Source organism: Somniosus microcephalus, chromosome 19, assembly GCF_052327205.1.
Source record: "Somniosus microcephalus isolate GS21.2 chromosome 19, FLI_Smic_1.0, whole genome shotgun sequence".
NCBI classification, from domain to species: domain Eukaryota; kingdom Metazoa; phylum Chordata; class Chondrichthyes; order Squaliformes; family Somniosidae; genus Somniosus; species Somniosus microcephalus.
This window is the reverse complement of record NC_141005.1, coordinates 8,067,433-8,088,125: the sequence shown is the minus strand read 5'-3', so window position 1 is coordinate 8,088,125 and position 20,693 is coordinate 8,067,433. Positions and strand designations below refer to the sequence as shown.

Genomic DNA, 20,693 nt, shown 5'->3' with positions numbered 1-20,693 from the left:
GACTCACACACATCACGTACGTGCATAAAGATGGCTCAGTGAGCATACCACCACACCGAGGGAAAGCAATTCACTGTCTCTCTAACCTCAACCCACCCTCCACCCTTAAATCCAGGTCAGGTCGCATGCAGAAATGAGCAAACGCAACCCAATTAAGTTCTTATATTTGGCCCACCCGCTCAATTTCAGTCCACACCCATCACAACCCAAACCACTGACACTATCCATAACACATCTCAACGAATAACACTCTTATTTGGGTTTAATTTCTATCCTTCAGTCTACGAAGCAACGGAGAGAATTTCTAAAGCAGTGGGGTTATCCAATTCCTAACAAATATTGACACACTCCCGGGGACCCCCTGTAAATACTGACACTCCCGGAGACCCCCTGTAAATACTGACACACTCCCGGGGATCCCTGTAAATACTGACACACTCCCAGGGATCCCTGTAAATACTGACACACTCCCGGGGACCCCCTGTAAATACTGACACATTCCCGGGGACGCCCTGCAAATACTGACACACCCCCGGGGACCCCCTGTAAATATTGACACACTCCCGGAGACCCCCTGTAAATACTGACACACTCCCGGGGATCCCTGTAAATACTGACACACTCCCAGGGATCCCTGTAAATACTGACACACTCCCGGGGACCCCCTGTAAATACTGACACATTCCCGGGGACGCCCTGCAAATACTGACACACCCCCGGGGACCCCCTGTAAATATTGACACACTCCCGGGGATCCCTGTAAATACTGACACGCTCCCGGAAACCCCCTGTAAATACTGACACGCTCCCGGGGACCCCCTGTAAATACTGACACACTCCCGGGGACCCCCTGTAAATACTGACACACACCCGGAGACCCCCTGTAAATACTGACACACACCCGGGGACCCCCTGTAAATACTGACACACACCCGGGGACCCCCTGTAAATACTGACACACACCCAGGGACTCCCTGTAAATACTCCCCAGGCGCTCCTCTCTCAATGTCTGGAAGTCAGTTTCAGATAGCAAAGGAGAACAGTAGGGCATCATTGTAGAAAATATTTTTATTTTACTTTGTAAATGCGGTGATGGAACTAGAATTCCAGCGTAGGCCCCTTACTGTCCAGGGACCCCACTTTGAAATCCACAACAACAACTTGCATTTATATAGTGCCTTTAACGTAGTAAAGCATCCCAGGGCGATTGACAGGACCGATTATCAAACAAAATTTGACACCGCGCCACATAAGGAGATATTAGAAATAACAACAGAAAATGCTGGAAACACTCAGCAGGCCAGGCAGCATCCACGGAGCGAGAAACAGAGTTAACGTTTCAGGTCTGTGACCCTTCGTCAGAACTGGAAAAAGTTAGAGATGTGACAGGTTTTAAGCAAATGCAGAGGCAGGGAAGGGGGGGAAAGGAAGGAACAAAAGGGACGGTCTGTGCTAGGATGGATGGCAGCAGAGATCAAATGTTGCAAATGGGGATGGCAGAATCATCCACATTAAGGAGATACTAGGACAGGTGACCAAAAGTTTGGTCAAAGAGGTAGGTTTTAAGGAGCGTCTTAAAGGAGGAGAGGTGGAGAGGCGGAGAGATTTAGGGAGGGAATTCCAGAGTTCAGTCCTCGGCAGCTGAAGGCACGGCCGCTGATGGTGGAGCGATTGTAAATCGGGGGATGAGCAAGAGGCCAGAATTGGAGGAGTGCAGAGATCTCGGGGGGTTGCAGGGCTGGAGGAGGTTACAGAGATAGGGAGGGGGAGAGGACCATGGAGGGGTTTGAACACGAGGATGAGAATTTTAAAACTGAGGCATTCACGGACTGGGAGCCAATGTAGGTCAGTTAACACAGGGGGTGATGGTGAACAGGACTTGGTGCTGGTTAGGATAATGCACTATTCCTTAACTAACTGGTCAGCTTGCTTTGCTCAGGTCAATTAGCAGTTGAGTAATTTTAACAGATCGTCAGACTAATTAGAATTGAATCTGACCTTCCTTTTTGTATCCTTTTAAAAATAATAGAACGCAGGAATTTGCAGGTGACATTCGAAGCGAGGCCAATACTGACGCACGCTAATCGGACGTATATTATACAGGAGCGCACACAGACACATTGTTATTGTGAAAATCCTGTGGCATTGCTGACTGTTGTAGCAGATTAATCAGTCTAATTAGAGGTCTAACTGACTTTTTATTTAAATCCTAGGACACAAAATGGTGGAAAGCAAGTGTAGGACTGATGTCAGGAAACACATCTGGACAAAGAGTGATTAATAGCTGGAGTGGTCTCGGAGTAGGGATCGTGGAGGCAAAGGATGCTGGAGGCAGTCAGAGGCTGTAACTCTTGATTCGCATGGAGGGGTGAGCTAGATGGGCTGAATGGCCACCCTCATTGTAAATCTGCTCACCTTCCACTGGCACCTGCACCGTACACCTAGCCAGCAGCATAACGTCACTCCCCGCACACTTCCTCATCAACCGAAACCCCCCCCCCCAACCAGCTCTGTACCGTTACATCCGAAGTCTGTCGAGGAATGGGCGCACCTACGGCGGAATCACGACTCACCGTTAACAACTCCCGGGGGAAGACGTAATGCGTGGCCTCCTCATATTTGATAAGCGGCCACCTTCCTTCTGTCTGAACAAACTTCATCAGGGTGCAGAGTGCCACTTCCTACAGGAAAAGGAATCAGGAAGTGACAGGTTTTCACCACGGTGCAAAGCCCAGACTCGGTAAAATCAGGGACACAGTTTGGGATAATCTCCCTACATTTGTTCGTAATCGTTGTGGGGGGTCAGAGAATACAAATTTCCCTCTTAATAGCCACAATAACAGTTTTTAAATAAGATTCAGAGCAGTCCCTCAGGCTAGATCATCTACTCCAATCTGGAGTGGAACTTGAGCCCATTACCTTCTGACCCAGCGGTGAGGCTGCTACCCACCAAACTGACCAAGAAAAGAGCAGCGAACACTAAAATCAAAGCAATAGAATTACATCGAATGTGCAGCACAGAAACGGGCCATTCGGCCCAACAGGTCCATGCCTACTCCTCCCACCCACCTTCTCGAGGGCAACTAGGGATGGGCAATAAATGCTGGCCTTGCCAGCGACGCCCACATCCCATAAAGGAAAAAAAATCTCACCCCTATCAATGTATCTTTCTATTCCTTTCTCCCTCATGTGTTTATCTAGTTTCCCTTCTGCTATTTGCCTCAACCACTCCCTGTGGTAGTTATGATGCCGGTTATGTAAGCACAATTAGATCCTCCCATGTAAATGCATCATTTAAAATAATGCACTATTGATGTGCACAGCACAGAAGCACCACATTAAAGATGAACCCGCGACCCTCTCTACTGAAGAACAATACTAGCCCAGTTGTCAGTATGTCCTGCTTAATTATTTCTAATACATGGGAATGATAGCATAGTGGTTCTGTTACTGGACTAGTAATCCAGAGGTCTGGACTAATGATCCAGAGATAGGGGGGTTTCAAATCCCACCACAGCAGCTGGGGCATTTAATTAAATAAATCTAGAATTAGTAATGGTGACCATGGAAATACCAGATTGTCGTAGAAACCCATCTGGTTCACTGATGTCCTTTAGGGAAGGAAATCTGCCGTCCTTACCCGGTCTGGCCGGTATGTGACTCCAGACCCACAGCAATGTGGTTGACTCTTAACTGCCCCCCTGAAATGGCCGAGCAAGCCCCTCAGTTGTAACAAACTGCTACAAAGAAGTATCATGGGCTGTAGCAGTTCAAGAAGGCAGCTCACTACCACCTTCGCAAAGGCAATAAATGCCAGCCTTGCCAGCGACGCCCACATCCCGTGAACAAATGGAAAAAGTCAATCTCTCACAGCGCTGCGCATGGAAGGTCAAGACAAAATACAGTGCTCGGGCCAAGCTGGGTTAGAGGGCAGTGGGATAACTGCACCGAGACGGGGAGGGAGCAAGGACTGTGGCAGATGTTGGGAAGGGAAAGTAGAAATAAATTTGCCGTAATACAATTTTTAACGAGTTATTTTCCTTTGGCAGTTTGGTGCAAGATGCCAAGCTGAGGGCAGGAGCGCACCAGGAAACTCACCTGCACCTGATCAGACTTGTGCGTCATCAGATGTAACAGCTGCTTGATGCAACTGCGATAGCGATGCCTCATCCAGATCTTGTACTTTTTCTCTGCACTGTAGTCAGCTGAAATTAGATGAACAGAAGTGTTGTGGGTTTCTTGTAACTCCCAGAGTAACCCAGAAAGAAAGAACTTGTCTTTCACCACCTCAGGACGTCCCAAAGCGTTACAGCCAATGAAGTACTTTTTGAAGTGTAGTCACTGTTGTAATGTAGGAAATGTGGCAGCCAATTTGCGCACAGCAAGCTCCCACAAACAGCATTTATAATGACCAGGTAATCTGTTTTTGTTATGTTGATTAAGGGATAAGTGTTGGCCAGGACACCGGGGAGAACTCCCCTGCTCTTCTTCAAAATAGTGTCATGGGATATTTTACATCCACCTGAGAGGGAAGACGGGCCCTCGGTTTAACGTCTCATCCGAAATACAGCACCTCCGGCAGTGCAGCACTCCCTCAGCACTGTACTGGAGTGTCAGCCTGGCTTAGGTGCTGAAGTGGGATTTGAACACACAACATTCTAAATCAGAGGTGAGAGAGCCACCCACTGAGCTGAGGCTGAAAGAACAATTGATTTTCTCTAAATCTGTTCCCTAACATGCACCTCGACTGCTGTGGAGCAACTGAAGACAGCGCTCCCTGCTGGGCATGAGTATGTCAGCAAAACTCAAGGTGAACACTAGTCTACATCAGTGTGTGCATGTATGTGTGTGAATGTGGGGGGACAGGGGGAATCACCCCATAAATATCGATACCCCCATGTCCAAACTTCTGAAAGACAAGTGTCAGATATGTCACACAGGATATCTTAGCAACTGTAGAAGACTAGTATAAATTGTGTGTGTGGAACGTGTTGTGTTATATTATCAGGTCAGATGCAGCCTGCTCACTAGCATAGGCCTCAGCGTGCAAAGGTCAGCCTATCAGAGGATTACTAATTTAAATTTATTTCTTCTTGTTCTACCGATCTGACTGGAAAGTTAATTCTAGGCTCATCTCATCCAATTTAATACTTTATATACCTCAATGAAGACCCCCTTGACCTTCTCTCCACACTGTAGGACTTAAGCTTCTCCAATCTTTCCTCCTAGTTCATGTCCCTTACTTTTGGGATCATTCTTGTTGCTCTTCTCTGCACTGTCCCCAACGCACGTGAGTCCCTTTTCAAATGTGACAACAACTTTACACGATATTCCACGTGCGGCCAAACCAGTCTGTCTAGCTGTGGTCACGGGGACAAGATATTCCAGCCTTAGAGCAAATGTCCTTTACCCTGTGGGTATTGGCTTTCAGCTCAACCCAACAAACGGGATGGTTCCTCTTTGCCAGCTGCAAGGCTTCTTCGGCAGCACCTCCCAAACCCGCCACCTCCACCACCTAGAAGGACAAGGGCAGCAGGCGCATGGGAACACCACCACCTCCAAGTTCCCCTCCAAGTCACACACCATCCTGACTTAGAAAAATATCGGCCGTTCCTTCATCGTCACTGGGTCAAAATCCTGGAACTCCCTCCCTAACAGCACTGTGGGAGCACCTTCACCACACGGACTGCAGCGGTGGCTCACAACCACCTTCTCGAGGGCAACTAGGGACGGGGAATAAATGCTGGCCTTGTCAGCGACGCTCACTTCCCAGGAACAAATAACAAAAAAGGATCTTGCTTGAAATGAGTGTGAAAGGCTCCAATGGACATGACCCAGAGCTCACCACAAACTGCCATCACTGGGCTACTCCACTCAGGTTGGGCAGGGTGGAGGGAGTTTACACTCGACTATTCCAACGCTCTCCGGGCCGGCCTCCCATGTTCCACCCTCCTTAAATGTCAGCTCATCCAAAACTCTGCTGCCCCCGTGTCCTAACCCACACCCACTCCCGTTCACCCATCACCCCCCGTGTCCTAACTCACACCCAGTCCCCCTCACCCATCACCCCCCATGTCCTAACCCACACCCACTCCCGTTCACCCATCACCCCCCGTGTCCAAACTCACACCCAGTCCCACTCACCCATCACCCCCCCCGTGTCCTAACCCACACCCACTCCCGTTCACCCATCACCCCCCCGTGTCCTAACTCACACCAAGTCCCCCTCACCCATCACCCCCCGTGTCCTAACCCACACCCACTCCCGTTCACCCATCACCCGTGTCCAAACTCACACCCAGTCCCACTCACCCATCACCCCCCCCCGTGTCCTAACCCACACCCACTCCCATTCACCCATCACCCCCCGTGTCCTAACTCACACCCAGTCCCCCTCACCCATCAAGTCCCGTTCACCCATCACCCCCCGTGTCCTAACTCACACCCAGTCCCACTCACCCATCACCCCCCCGTGTCCTAACTCACACCCAGTCCCCCTCCACCCATCACCCCCCCCCCCCGTGTCCTAACTCACACCCAGTCCCCCTCCACCCATCACCCCCCCGTGTCCTAACCCGCACCCAGTCCCATTCACCCATCAGAAGGACTGGTGAGAGTTCGGACACAGGCAGCAGAGTTTTAGATGAACTTATTTTTTTATAGAGGGTGGATGATGGGAGGCCAGCCAGGAGTTTCACACCATATGTCGTCAGAGACACCCTGCAAAACCCATCACCGTCTCCTAAAATTACTGCAAAACACAGCGTCCGACGGACTCCATGCAAAGCGAAGTTTCACCAATGCAGAGCTTTACACCTGGACCATTCCAGATGTTTCTGTCTCCTGAAATTACGATATAAGCTGGTTTCCCTCTAACTGAAACTACACCTGCCCTCTTTTCAAATCACGGTACAAACCAAGAACGCCCCCCAACTAGCAGGCCGAAGCACCTGTGGCTGTCTTTCCTCCGCCCAGTGGGACTCCTGCCTTGTCTCCATTTTGTTGGGTGAACGGTAACTGGGCTCTTTCTTCTTACTGTTGTCGGTGCAACCCCTAACATGCCGCTGACCCAGTTTGTAGAAGCAGGTTTCCTGACAAACAGTCTCTGAGTGTTTACTCCTTACCTGACAGAGCCGCCTCTTCCCCAGGCAGCTGGCCAACGAAAAGGTCTCCTCGTTGCAGCAAGGTGCAAAATAACTTGTTGCAGGTTCTGATAGCAGCGAGGATTTCAGCTTCCAACTCAGCCTAGTGAGAGACGCACAGAAACGCACGGTTAATAGGTGCCAATGCTGTCAGCCTTAGACAGTCGCTAACAATGTTCCCTGTAAGTTGTGCTTTGTTCTGCATTGCCGGTTTCTTTTAATGCGGGGTCCCTTTAAATTTCTGTGCATGCGCGGTATTTACAATGTAAAAGCCCAAGAGCGCCCTGCGCGGGACCTTTTATATCACTGCGCTGCCACGCACACGTGCACCTTAGCAGGAACATTGGTCACTGATTGTAAAGACTGAGTGAAGACTCTGTTGAGTTGTACTCATGCGAAGAACGAACATGCATTTGTGCAGTCCTTAGAAGTGCTGCAGCGCCAATCAACTACTTTCCAAATGTAACCATAGTTTTGTAGGCAAATGCAGCAGCCAATGTGCAGACAGCGAGCTCTCACAAACAGCCACGACAACAAAGAACTGTGTTTCTATAGCACCTCATAATAATCTCGGGACGTCCCAGAGCTTTATAGTCAGTGCAGTACTTATAAAATGTAATGTAGGAAACGCAGCAGCCAACTTACACACAAGCTCCCACAAACAGCAATGTGATAATGACCAGATAATTAGTGATGTTGGTTGAGGGATAAACATAGGCCAGGACACCGGGAAGAATTCCCCTGCTCTACTTCGAAATAGTGCCACGGGATCTTTTACACCCAACTGAGAGAGCAGACGGGGTCTCAGTTAACGTCTCATTCGAAAAACTGCACCTCCACCAGTGCAGCGGAGGCTCTCTCAGTACTGGCACTGGGAGTGTCGGTCTGGATTATGTGCAATAATGATAAATGATCAGTTTTCGTTGGGAAGAATGTTGGCCAAGACACTGGGAGAACTTCCTGCTGTTCCTAGTTAGCTCGCTCCTTGAGACTAGTTAAGGTACAGGTGGACTCAGCAGAGTGTCAGCTTGGTTCCGCTGGTAGCACCCTCGCCTCTGGAACTGAAGGTGGCGCACTGAAGCTTTAAACCAGAGATGGCAGCCTGACCAGCATTGCTCCCTAAACCAATATTGACAACAAAAGATTAACTGGTTACATTCCTCACTACTGTTAATGGGATTTTGCAGCGTGCAGACTGCCATGGCTGCCTAGATAAAAATCACTGCATTTCAAAAGTAATTTGTGTGTGTGAAATGCTTTAATTACAAACCTTCTTTGTTGCCCCAGTGCGCAGTCTTTCATTCTAGCTCTTAATACTGTTAAAGTAGCAAAGACTGTAGAATCCAGCCACATACTAATGGAGCAATTGCAATAGGGCATCAGAGCACCACGATTCCCAACAGATAACTGGCACAAGAAATAAAGGGACTTCGGGCTGAGGTCCACAGTGAATCATTTGCATGTAAAACGGGAAACTAAAATTACACTGAAACAAAAGGCTCCACGCGCTGTGCAAACATACTTCAGACAGGTGCCTTAGTGGAGCATTTATGCACCGACAGAAAGATAAATACGGGCGGTTTCCAATTTCCCCCTCACAAGCTAGACTGTCTGCTGTAGTGCAACGGATCTCAAAGCTGAGATGGTGCTGTCTCTAGTGTATCTGTCGGACTCTAAGTTTCGCTCCACATCTGTATCTGTACAAGTCTTACTGGAAGTAAAATCTGTTCCAGTTGCCCAGTGAGCACCTTATCCAAAACCTCCCTCTTAACATCTCAGGTACGGGGCTCTAACCCACAGTCTTCTGACCCACAGGCGATGAGATTTCAGCCCTTTGCTCTGCTGAATATATTAAATAGGTTGAAGGTTTTGATGTGTCTCACTCTTTTTGATCAGAAGCCTCACTCCCAACAGTGACTGCACCTCAGTGTAACTCGCTGCATGTGAAGTGGGATGTTTCTGCGAGACGAGATAGTAGGGCTAATATAAACACAAGTTCTTTCTTTAAGTCTCACTCCTAATAAGCTGTGCAGCGCTCCAGGGAGCCCATGCAGCCGGCTTTTCAATGCGAAAACCCCTTAAAGGGGCCGCATGGCGCCAAGAAAAATTACAGGGGACATTGCTCTTAACTTTTCTTACAGATTTGTCACTTTATATTGAGAAATATGCTGTACTGTATCGCAAAAGCTGTTGTTTCATTCTAACTAAAGATAAAGGCATCTGGTGACGGACAGGCCTGGCCTCAAGCACTTTTGAACCAGAGTCCTCGACTGCTCACAGCAAACAGAACCTCCACAAAGAGAACTTATTTTTATGGTACAAGTCAAACCCTGAGGATGTCCCAAAGCGCTTCACAGCCAATGAACTTAAGTAATGTAGTCACTGTTCATATATAGGGAAACATGGCAGCCATTCAGCACACAAGAAAAATCACAAAAACAGCTTGAGCAGTTCATGTGTTTCAGTGATGTTGGTTGAGGGATAAATATTAGCCAGGACACTGGGGAGAACTCCCCTGCTCTTCAAATAGCGGTTGTGGGATCTTTTACGTCCACCCAAGAGAACAGCTGAGGCCTCGGTTTAACGTCTCATCTGAAAGACGGCACCTCTGACAGCGCAGCACTCCCTCAGTACTGCCCTGGAGAGTCAGCCTAGATTTTTGTGCTGAAGTCTCTGGAGTGGGACTTGAACCCACAACCTTCTCACTCATTCTAACCGGTCGGTGATTAATGTTTCCCCGGAGGTCCCGTGCAGGCCACTCACAAGCTGCTGCTGCTGGAAGATACCGCAGGTAAATTTAAAGGGACCGCACACAGAAAAACAAAATTAGAGGGAACATTGCCGGCAATCTCTCTTTTTATGGTCAGAAACCTCACTCCCAACAGCGACTCCAGGTTTCCCAGAGATGTGACAAAGGGCTCAGATCGCACGGCACTATTTGAAGAGCAGGGGAGTTCTCCCCGGTGTCCTGGCCAATATTTTACCCTCAATCAACATCACTAAAAAAAACAGATTATCTGGTTATTATCAAGGGATGAGAGGGTTATCCTATGAGGAGAGATTGAGCCGATACTCTCTGGAGTTTGGAAGAATGAGAGGTGATCTCATTGAAACACAAGATTCGGAGGGGGATTGACAGGGTAGATAGAAACATAGAAGATAGGAGCAGGAGTAGGCCATTCGGCCCCTCGAGCCTGCTCCGCCATTCAATGTGATCATGGCTGATCATCCAAATTCAGTACCCGGTCCCTGCTTTCTCCCCATATCCCTTGATCCCTTTAGCCTTAAGAAATATATCCAACTCCTTCTCGAATATATTTAATGAATTGGCCTCTACTGCCTTCTGTGGTAGAGAATTCCACAGGTTCACCACTCTCTGGGTGAAGAAATTCCTCCTCATTTCTGTCCTAAATGGCTTACCCCTTATCCTTAGACTGTGACCCCTGGTTCTGGACTCCCCCGCCATCGGGAACATCCTTCCTGCATCTAGTCTGTCCAGTCCTGTCAGAATTTTATATTTTTCAATGAGATCCCCTCTCATTCTTCTAAACTCCAACGAGTATAAGCCCAATCGACCCAATCTCTCCTCATACGTCATTCCTGCCATCCCAGGTATCAGTCTGGTGAATCTTCGCTGAACTCCTTCCATGGCAAGAACATCCTTCCTCAGATAAGGCGACCAAAACTGTACAGATGCTGAGAGGTTGTTTCCCCCTGGCTGGAGATTCTAGAACCAGGGGTCACAGGCTCAGGATAAGGGGTCGGCCATTTAGGATGTGCGGGATAGGTTGATTGGCTATGATAAATTGACCCTTAGTGTTAGGGGGATTAAATACGTGGGGTTACGGGGATCGGGTGGGATATGTGTCGGTGCAGGCTCGATGGGCCGAAATGGCCTCTATCTGCACTGTGGGGTTTCTGTGATTCTGTGACTGAGATGAGGAGAAATTTCTCCACTCGGAGGTTGGTGAATCTTTGGAATTCTCTGCCCCAGAGGGCTGTGGATACTCAGTCGTTGAGTATATTCAAGACACAGATCGATAGATTTTTGGATATTAAGGGAATCAAGGGAATATGGGGATAGTGCAAGAAAGTGGAGATGAGGTTGAAGATCAGCCATGATCTCACTGAATGGCAGAGCAGGCTCGAGGGGCTCAGTGGCCTCCTCCTCCTGCTCCTGATCTCCGTGCTGTGTGGGATCTTGCTGATCTCAGTGCTGTGTGTGGGATCTTGCTGATCTCAGTGCTGTGTGTGGGATCTTGCTGATCTCAGTGCTGTGTGTGGGATCTTGCTGATCTCAGTGCTGTGTGTGGGATCTTGCTGATCTCAGTGCTGTGTGTGGGATCTTGCTGATCTCAGTGCTGTGTGTGGGATCTTGCTGATCTCAGTGCTGTGTGTGGGATCTTGCTGTGGTGACATTGGCCGCCGTGTTTCCCACAGTGACCGGCTCCAGTCCTCCTGCGGGCTGGGGAAAGGCCAGTGTCTGAATGTCGGGCACTCGCGGCCCTCACTCTACCTGCAGCCCCTCCACGATGTCCAGCACCGTGTTGGCGTTCTTTCTGCTGCTCAGCACCAGCTGCAGGCGGGCCTGGGCCCGGGCCTGGGCCGAGGGTTGAGCCTCGGGTTCGAGTTCCGCCGCTCTCTCGCCGGCCGCCGCCATCTTCCCCCGGCTCCCGCCAACCACGTGAAGCCCAGCCGACCAATCGGAGGGCAGGAATCGGCGGAACCGACGCGTCACCCTTTAAAGGGGCAGTCTCTGGGACTAGCACGCTCCCCTTAAAGGGGCAGTCCCTGGGAATAACACACTCCCCTTAAAGGGGCAGTCCCTGGGAATAACACGCCCCCCTCTTAAAGGAGCAGTCCCTGGGAATAACAAGCCCCCTTAAAGGGGAAGTCCCTGGGAATAGCATGCTCCCCCTTAAAGGGGCAGTCCCTGCAAAGCTGGGAGTGCTGATTATTAATTGGCACTTAAAGGGAAATGGCATGGTTTCCACAGAAAATTAAATGTCCAAATAATCCATAACTCCCCCATCCCATCCAATAAAAGAGGAATCTCGCTTATTCAGTCACCATGGACCAGTGACCCTGATCATAGAATAGAATCATAGAAATTTACGGCACAGAAGGAGGCCATTTGGCCCATTGTGTCCGCGCCGGCCGACAAAGAGCTCTCCAGCCTAATCCCACTTTCCAGCTATTGGTCTGTAGCCCTGTAGGTTACAGCACTTCAAGTGCATATCCAAGTACTTTTTAAATGTGATGAGGGTTTCTGCCTCTACCACCATTTCAGGCAGTGAGTTCCAGACCCCCACCACCCTCTGGGTGAAAAAGTTCTCCTCCACTCCCCTCTCTGAGGAGGGGCTGTGGGCTAGTGTTGCCAACCCAGGTTTCACAAACCCCCAGATCTGATGTAAGGTCATCGACAATGTTTCGACTAATTATTTTTTTGGGTGCGCAGACCCTTTAACGGGCTGTGCGGCCCATTCAAATTTCTGCATGTGCGCAGTTTTTCCATTTAAAAGCCGGTGAGCCGGCTGTGTGGCCGTGCAGCTTAATGGGAACATTGGTCATCGACCTGAAACGTTAACTCTGCTTCTCTCTCCACAGATGCTGCCTGTCCCGCTGTGTGTTTCCAGTATTTTCTGTTTTTATTTCAGGTTTGACGTATTCCTGGGGGTTACATAACATGAACTCCCGTCTCCAACCGCCCCACCCAGTCAAACAGCCTTCTTTCCCCCATCTTCAATATAACTTATAAACAGAAGAATTCAAAGAATTTTTTTTTTAAAACACCATTCTTTTTATTGCCCCAATGATTTTTCTACCGGTTTTTGCTCGTAGCAGTGTCCTGAAGATTAATCTTCAATTCCTGGAGATTCCAGGCCAATCCTGGAGTGTTAGCAACCCTACTGTGGGTAGTTTATATCCAATAGGTAAGATTCTGTTACAGAGTCGGGTTTGCTGTACACACTTTCTCAGGTTCAGTGGGATCAGTGTCTCCATTAAATAGTTTGAGTGTCTTTAATGGGAGTTGGCTTACACTATCCTGCATCTTCTTGATAGTGTAGCCCACGATTGTGACAATGGCAACCCCTTGCAATCTGAATTGGATCAGTACAACTTGTCTTTGAATAATAATAGAAAAGTAATGAAGATGCTACACTTCCCTACATCAGTGGGTTGTCTTGTTACACTTAAAACAAAGTAATTTCTAACTCCCCTGCACTGCATCCTTCTCAGAGCCTTGAGCTGGTTTAATTTAAGTATATGTTTGGAATAAGTTTTAAATAGGAAATAAGTTGATAGATTGTAGAGTCATTTGGGTGATGTTATTGTGAAAATTCTTTGTTTACAGTTCCACTTAAGTTGTAAAGTCACTTACACGAAATAAGACAAATATTTACAGTTACAGTTCAGGCCTTTTCCCAACACCATTCTCTTAGGTACATGAGTTGGCAACAGTTTCATGCATAGACTAAGACTCCTGTGAACTGAAAGCTGTCGTATTGAGATTCGTGTAGTCCAGGTCTAACAACTAATTTCAGGTTGCTTCCTGAGTAAATACAAAGGGTGCCCATTACATCTCATGTCAATTTGGACAACTGAGAGTATCACACCGCTTTCTTCATACTAAACGGCTGCTCAGATTTTACTAACAATTAAAAATAATTCGCAGATACAAAGTGCATGGGCATCATCCTAATACTTGTGAGAGAGAACCAGAACCAGCCTTGTTGATACTTTCAGGCTAACTGCAGTAATTAATGAAACAAAAATTGAAATACATGTTTGGTCTTTAGTTTATTGGGGAGGGAAAGTAAATAGGATTATCTGAAAAATATCTTAAGCAGAAGTTCACTGAGTGTCACAATTTGTAGGGTACACATACGATTAATCTGAACATTGTGCTTTTTAGGAAATAAATTTAGCTGATTCACTAATTGCAAACATGTCCTTTCTGAATACTAAAACAAACAAATTATTCAGTTGGAAATGTTGCCACGCAAGCAACTTATTTCTCCAATCAAAGGTAAAAGACCTTCGGTGATACATGACTGCTTGCTTTCACATTTGTCTTACAAGAATGCAACTTTTAGAAAGTCTAAATTGGCTTTCACTTTTGGATTCTTTGAATTGTTATACAGGAAACTTTGGTTTATCCGGAGGTTGTATGTCCGGAAACCTCGATCTAATGGCAGAAATCAGCAGCCGTTTTGTTAGGTTTTTTTTCTTTATTTTTCTTCTCCTAGCATTTTTTTAAACAGTCAGTCTCTGGAAAGCCTCTCTGAAGCTGTTGCTAAGCTACAGAGACGCTTCCAAGGTACGGGCCGACTGTTTACAAGCTGTTGCTAAGCAACAGTGTTTGTTGTCAGATACGGAGATGAAAACCTCCGTATCCTTCAACATTAGCGCTGGTCTGTCCGGAAGTTTTCATAGATCGGCATCACGCCGGTCCCGTCGGTGCCGGATATCGCGAAGTTTCCTGTATTCAACAAGCCATCAACAGCAGTAAGAAAAATTACATCTAAACCTTTAAGAGACGTTGGGATCAGAATCACATGATCTTCGTATCCCATACTACACACAGATGTGGCCATCTTCAGTTTTTAGTTTTACTGTACATAGCCAGTCAAATGAAATTGAACAAGATTCCTAGCTAACATTGGTTCAAATCAAGAGGAATGGGAAATATACCTTTTGCAAGGTACTACTCCGCTGGGAGTGGAACAACACATCTCTTCTCCATCCAGCATTGCCCACATCATAACAGAATGTTGTACAACAACAACTTCTATTTATATAGCGCCTTTAACATAGTAAAACGTCTCAAGGTGCTTCACAGGAGTATTATAAGACAAAAAATTTGACACTGAGCCACATAAGGAGAAATTAGGGCAGGTGACCAAAAGCTTGGTCAAAGAGGTAGGTTTCAAGGAGCATCTTAAAGGCCCCAAACACCCCTTCCAGGTGAAACAGCGATTTACTTGTACTTCTTGCAATCTAGTATACTGTATTCGCTGCTCACGATGTGGTCTCCTCTACATTGGGGAGACCAAACGCAGATTGGGTGACCACTTTGCGGAACACCTCCGATCAGTCCGTATGGGTGACTCCGAGCTTCCGGTCACCTGTCATTTCAATTCACCGCTCCATTCCCACTCGGACCTCACCGTCCTCGGGCTCTTGCATTGTTCCACGGAAGCTCAGCGTAAACTCGAGGAACAGCACCTCATCTTCCGATTAGGCACTTTACAGCCTTCTGGACTCAATATCGAGTTCAACAATTTTAGATCATAACCTCAGCCCCTATAATATTTTTATATTTTTTATCCACACCTTTGGTTTGTGCCTTTTCCTTTTCCCTCTCTCCCACACGGCAGCTGTCTCCCACTCTGCCAGCGCATTTCACACTTCATCTAGAGCCATTGTCTGTTTCTTTACCTGTCCTATTACCATCTCGTCTCACCTTGAATATCTCTTAATGTCTCTTCTTTCATCCCCTCCCCCATTTCCCAGCCCCCAAACTGCCTTTTAATCTTTTCATTTCCTGCCTTTTTTTCTCAGTTCTGTAGAAGGGTTTTGACCCGAAACGTTGACTCTGTTTTTCTCTCCCCACGGATGTTGCCTGGCCTGCTGAGTTTTTCCAGCATTTTCTGTTGTTATTTAAGAGAGGTAGAGAGATGGGGAGGTTTAGGCAGGCAATTCCAGAGCTTAGGGCCGAGGCAACAGAAGGCACGGCCACCGATGGTTGAGCGATTATAATCAGGGATGCTCAAGAGGGCAGAATTAGAGGAGCGCGGATATCTCAGTGTGGGGGCAGGGTGTTTGGGAGGGGTGGTTGTGGTGCTGGAGGAGATTACAGAGATAGGGAGGGGCGAGGCCATGGAGGGATTTGAAAACAAGGATGAGAATTTTGAAATCAAGGCGTTGCTTAACCAGGAGCCAATGTAGGTCAGCGAGTACATGGATGATGGGCGAACGGGACTTGGTGCAAGTTAGGACATGGGCAGCCGAGTTTTGGATGGCCTCAAGTTTACATAGGGTAGAATGTGGGAGGCCAGCCAGGAGTGCATTGGAATAGTCAAGTCAGGTGTGGATGAGAGTTTCAGCAGCGGATGAGCTGTGGCGAGGGTGGAGATGAATGATGTTACGGAGGTGGAAGTAGGCGGTCTTAGTTATGCTGCGGATATGTGGTCAGGAGCTCATTTCAGGGTCAAATATGACATCAAGGTTGCAAACAGTGTGACTCAGCCTCAGACAGATGTTAGGGAGAGGGGTGGAGTCAATGGCTCGGGAATGGAGTTTGTGGCGGGGACCGAAAACAATGGCTTTGGTCTTCCCAATATTTAATTGTAGTGTAGTTGTTGTAGTGTATGTGCTTTAAGTCAGAACTACTTTTTACAGCTCCTGTATACTGTAGTACCGGCAGTGACCACACCGGTATATAAGCTGTGCACATGCCTCTGTACCCCAGTCTAGAGATTACCCTCCTCCAGTAAAGACCTGTTATTTGTTTATGTACAGCATCCGTGTAATTATTTATCCACTGAACCACGGATCTAACAGTGGCGACGAGTGTTGATGCGAATCTACCTGCAACATAAAAAAAAATAGTCGAGTCCAGGAACACGGGCGTCGACCGCGAGCAACCGCCCAGCAGTCAGGCAGAGATCCAACTTCGCTGGGGAGGCTGTAGAGAGCCGGGCTTGGTTCCCCAGCCACAACGAGCAGTAAGAGACCGACGACAGGTCCAGAGCAGACCCTTCCTGAGCAGCGGCGGCTGGAGCCGACCGACGGCAGAGAGAGAGAGCCGGGCCGCGTCGACGGGGTAAGAAAGAGGGTGAAGAGAGCAGGGCACAGCCGGGGGTTGATCACCGAGCGGCGTCGAGGAAAAATACTGCAAACCGGAGAGAGAGAGGGTAAGAAACAGCCGGGTTCTAGACTGAGCGGCGTCGACAAATATCAAGAGAAGAACGCGCAGAGCACAGCCAGGGATCACGGGCTGATCAGGGTCCGCGGGGCGAAGCAAGGGGAGACGCCATTGAACCACGGAGAAGCAGGGAGAGCGCGGGAGGTGCCATTGAGCCGCGGAGAAGAAGGAAGAGCGCGGGAGACGCCATTTTGCGAAGCCGCAGCGGAGAAGACGGGCGAGCGCGGGAGACGCCATTTTGTGCCAGCGGAGAAGAAGGGGAAGCGCGGGAGGCGCCATTGGGGATAGTTAACGCACAACCAAGGATGCCGAAGAGTGGCAGTATCTCTACGTTCGACAATGAAGTCGAAGATTGGGCGACATATGTGGAACGTATTGGGGTGTACTGCAGGGCGAATGAAGTGCCAGATGCTAATAAAGCACTGGTTCTGTTAAATTCCATGGGTGCAAAAACTTATGGGTTACTGCGAAATCTAATAACCCCAGAGAAGCCGGTAAACAAGAATTTTGAAAGCATAGTAGAAATCCTACAGGACCACTTAAACCCCACACCGCTGCTGATAGCAGAACGATTTAAGTTCCATAAAAGGAACCAACACAAAGACGAAAGCAATGCTGAGTACCTAACGGAACTGCGCAAATACTGCCAGTTTGGAGCGGGACTAGCAGACACGTTAAGGGACAAGTTTGTGTGTGGGCTACAAAGTGAAGGAACCCAGAAACGGCTTCTATCAGAAAAGGACCTTACGCTGGACAAAGCTTTCAGTATGGCAGTATCACACGAAGCAGCTGCAAGGGGCACTGCAGAGATACAACGGAGACCGCAAGAATATGGCACCAACGAAATGACCTATGGAACAGGGAAGTGCTGTCGCTGCGGCAGAACAACACATGACCAGAAAGATTGTTGGTTCAAGGACCAAGTGTGCAGACAGTGTGGGAAAGCAGCACACATAGCAAGAGTCTGCAGGTCTGGGAAGAAAACCAACAGTAAGAAATCTCCACAGGAGAAGTACAAAAAGGTACACCAGGTGATGGACAGTGGTTCAGACGAACAGAAAAGTGACACAGACTCCGGAAGCAAGGAGCTGGGTTGTCTGAAACTACATAATGTAACCAAAATGGTGGATCACCAGACTATCTGGGTTACACTCAAGATAGACGGAGTCCAAGTGGAAATGGAATTGGACACAGGGTCAGCTCTAACAGTCATAAATCAAAGAGACTACAAGTGGCTATTTTCACACATACCCTTGAAAGCTACAGAGATTGTCTTGAAGATGTATACGGGGCAAAAAGTCTACCCCAAAGGAAAAATAAGGGTGAAAGTGACATATAAAGGTCAGGAAATACCTAAAATGGATATATATGTATTGCCAAATGGAGGACCACCACTGCTAGGACGTGAATGGATCCGGAAGATACATTTAGATTGGCATTCCATACAGGCACTGAAGGTGGAGGCCAAAAAGGATGACGACGTCACACCTGGACGACTGTCAAAAATGCTAACTGACGCAAAAGAAGTGTTCCAGGAGGGACTAGGAACACTAAAAGGAATAACAGCAACAATTAAAATAGAGGATAATGCAAGCCCAAAGTTTCTGAAGGCCAGACCAGTGCCTTATGCGATCAGACCAGCAGTTGAAGCAGAGCTGGAAGGGTTGGAATGTTCAGGTGTACTGTCCAAAGTGGACTGGAGCGAGTGGGCTACACCCATCGTTCCTGTAATGAAGAGGTCGTTGAGTAATACGCCTGGGGAACCAAAGAAGGTCCGCATCTGTGGGGATTTTAAGGTGACGGTGAACCCAGTCCTTCACACGGTGCAATATCCGCTTCCACGAATTGAGGATATTTTTGCCTCGCTATCTGGTGGTAAACACTTCACCAAAATTGATCTAGCCCAGGCGTACTTGCAAATGGAGGTAGAAGAAGCTTCGAAACATTACCTTACGATCAACACCCATAAAGGTCTCTATCAATACAACCGGCTGGTGTTTGGAGTAGCCTCGGCTCCGGCTATCTGGCAAAGGGCGATGGATCAGGTCCTGCAAGGGATTCCAGGGACCCAGTGTTATTTGGACAACATCTTGGTCACGGGCGAAAATGATGGTGATCACCTCGCTAACTTGGAGAAGGTGCTCGCCAGATTAAAGGAATATGGGCTATCGCGCCTGCCACTGCCTACTGTGGAGGAAGCACCAGCAGTGGACCCTATCGAGATATTTTATTCGTCGATAATTGAATGATTGCCAGTAACAAACACGGATATAGAGAAGGAGACCCGCAATGATCCGACGCTGTCACGGGTATATGAATTGACGGTAAGGGGATGGCCAACACATGACGACTCACTGTTGCCAGCATTCTCATCCAGAAGAGAACAGCTGTCAGTATGCCAGGGGACAGTGATGTGTGGATCCAGAGTGGTGATTCCACCCAAGTTAAGGGAGAGAGTGCTAAATGAGCTACATGAAGGTCATCTGGGGGGAGTGAAAATGAAAAACCTAGCTAGGGCTTATGTGTGGTGGCCAGGAATCGATCAACAAATCGAAGACCTAACTAAGAGCTGCTTAGGATGCCAGAAGGTCCAAAATGCACCACCACATGCCCCTCTACACCCATGGGAGTGGCCCTCCTCTCCATGGCAACGGGTGCACATTGATTTTGCTGGTCCATTCATGGACTCAATGGCCTAGAAATTGGGTATAGCCCCGCTTGAGGTGTTAGAACTGGCGATGCGCAAAGTTTATAGCCAGACGAGACTTATCTGCGCCTGGCGCGATATTGGGTTGCTTCGCCCCCAAAGGGGATTGAGGTGCTAAATCAGCCGTTGCACGGTGCTCTTAAGGCGCAAAATGTCAGGCGCTACTCAATATCGATGCGGACGGGCGCAGCGCAAGTGAACTCAATTACGGGAAAGCACAAGACCTACAGGCGCCGGCCGGCTCTTAAAGGGGTGGGTCAGTCAGACTGAGCTTCAACACCCAACGCCCTGCAGGCCTCAGATTCGGCGCTCGCCCTTGTCTGGCGGTACAAGGTTGATCATTATGGAGAAGGTTAGGCAGAGATCAGAGTGCTTCAGCGCTGAGGCTCTGGACCACTTGGTGGCTGCAGTTGAACACCGTCGGGAGGTCCTGTACCCGGATAATGGCAAGAGGCCAAATCAGAAGGCTTACCGACGATCTTGGAGGGAGGTTGCTGTGAGGGTGAACTCCAGCAGCATGGCGACCAGGACCCCTGTTCAGTGCAGGAAGAAATTCAACGACCTCACACGGATCGTTAGGGTGAGTGATGGTTTACCAAACTTGTGCTTCCCTCCATCTGCAGCTGACTTCGGGCACCCTGCTGCAATGATGCGCCAATGGCCATCTGTCAGTATGCACCCATGGCCCTTTCTGGGCACACACATGGACAGATGTCTCAAGGCCTCATGTAAGGGCTCTTGCACCATGGGGGGCATGCGAGGAGGTCTCAAGGCCTCATGTAAGGGCTCTTGCACCATGGGGGGCATGCGAGGAGGTCTCAAGGCCTCATGTAAGGGCTCTTGCACCATGGGGGGCATGCGAGGAGGTCTCAAGGCCTCATGTAAGGGCTCTTGCACAATGGGGGCATGCGAG

General features: G+C 48.5%; 1 protein-coding gene across 1 annotated transcript in view; it reads right to left on the bottom strand.

Annotated features, from left to right (window-relative positions):
• noc4l (nucleolar complex associated 4 homolog) overlaps nt 1-11,859 on the bottom strand; it is a 46,184-nt gene extending 34,325 nt beyond the window's left edge. Inside the window, exons 1-4 of the mRNA XM_086011926.1 lie at nt 11,659-11,859; nt 7,125-7,245; nt 4,099-4,205; nt 2,574-2,681 (exon numbers count right to left, since the gene is read on the bottom strand). Of these exons, the coding sequence (XP_085868052.1) occupies nt 2,574-2,681; nt 4,099-4,205; nt 7,125-7,245; nt 11,659-11,802 (480 nt within the window). The 5' untranslated portion in view covers nt 11,803-11,859. The remainder of the gene's footprint in view (nt 1-2,573; nt 2,682-4,098; nt 4,206-7,124; nt 7,246-11,658) is intronic.
• Nucleotides 11,860-20,693: the final 8,834 nt, after the last annotated feature.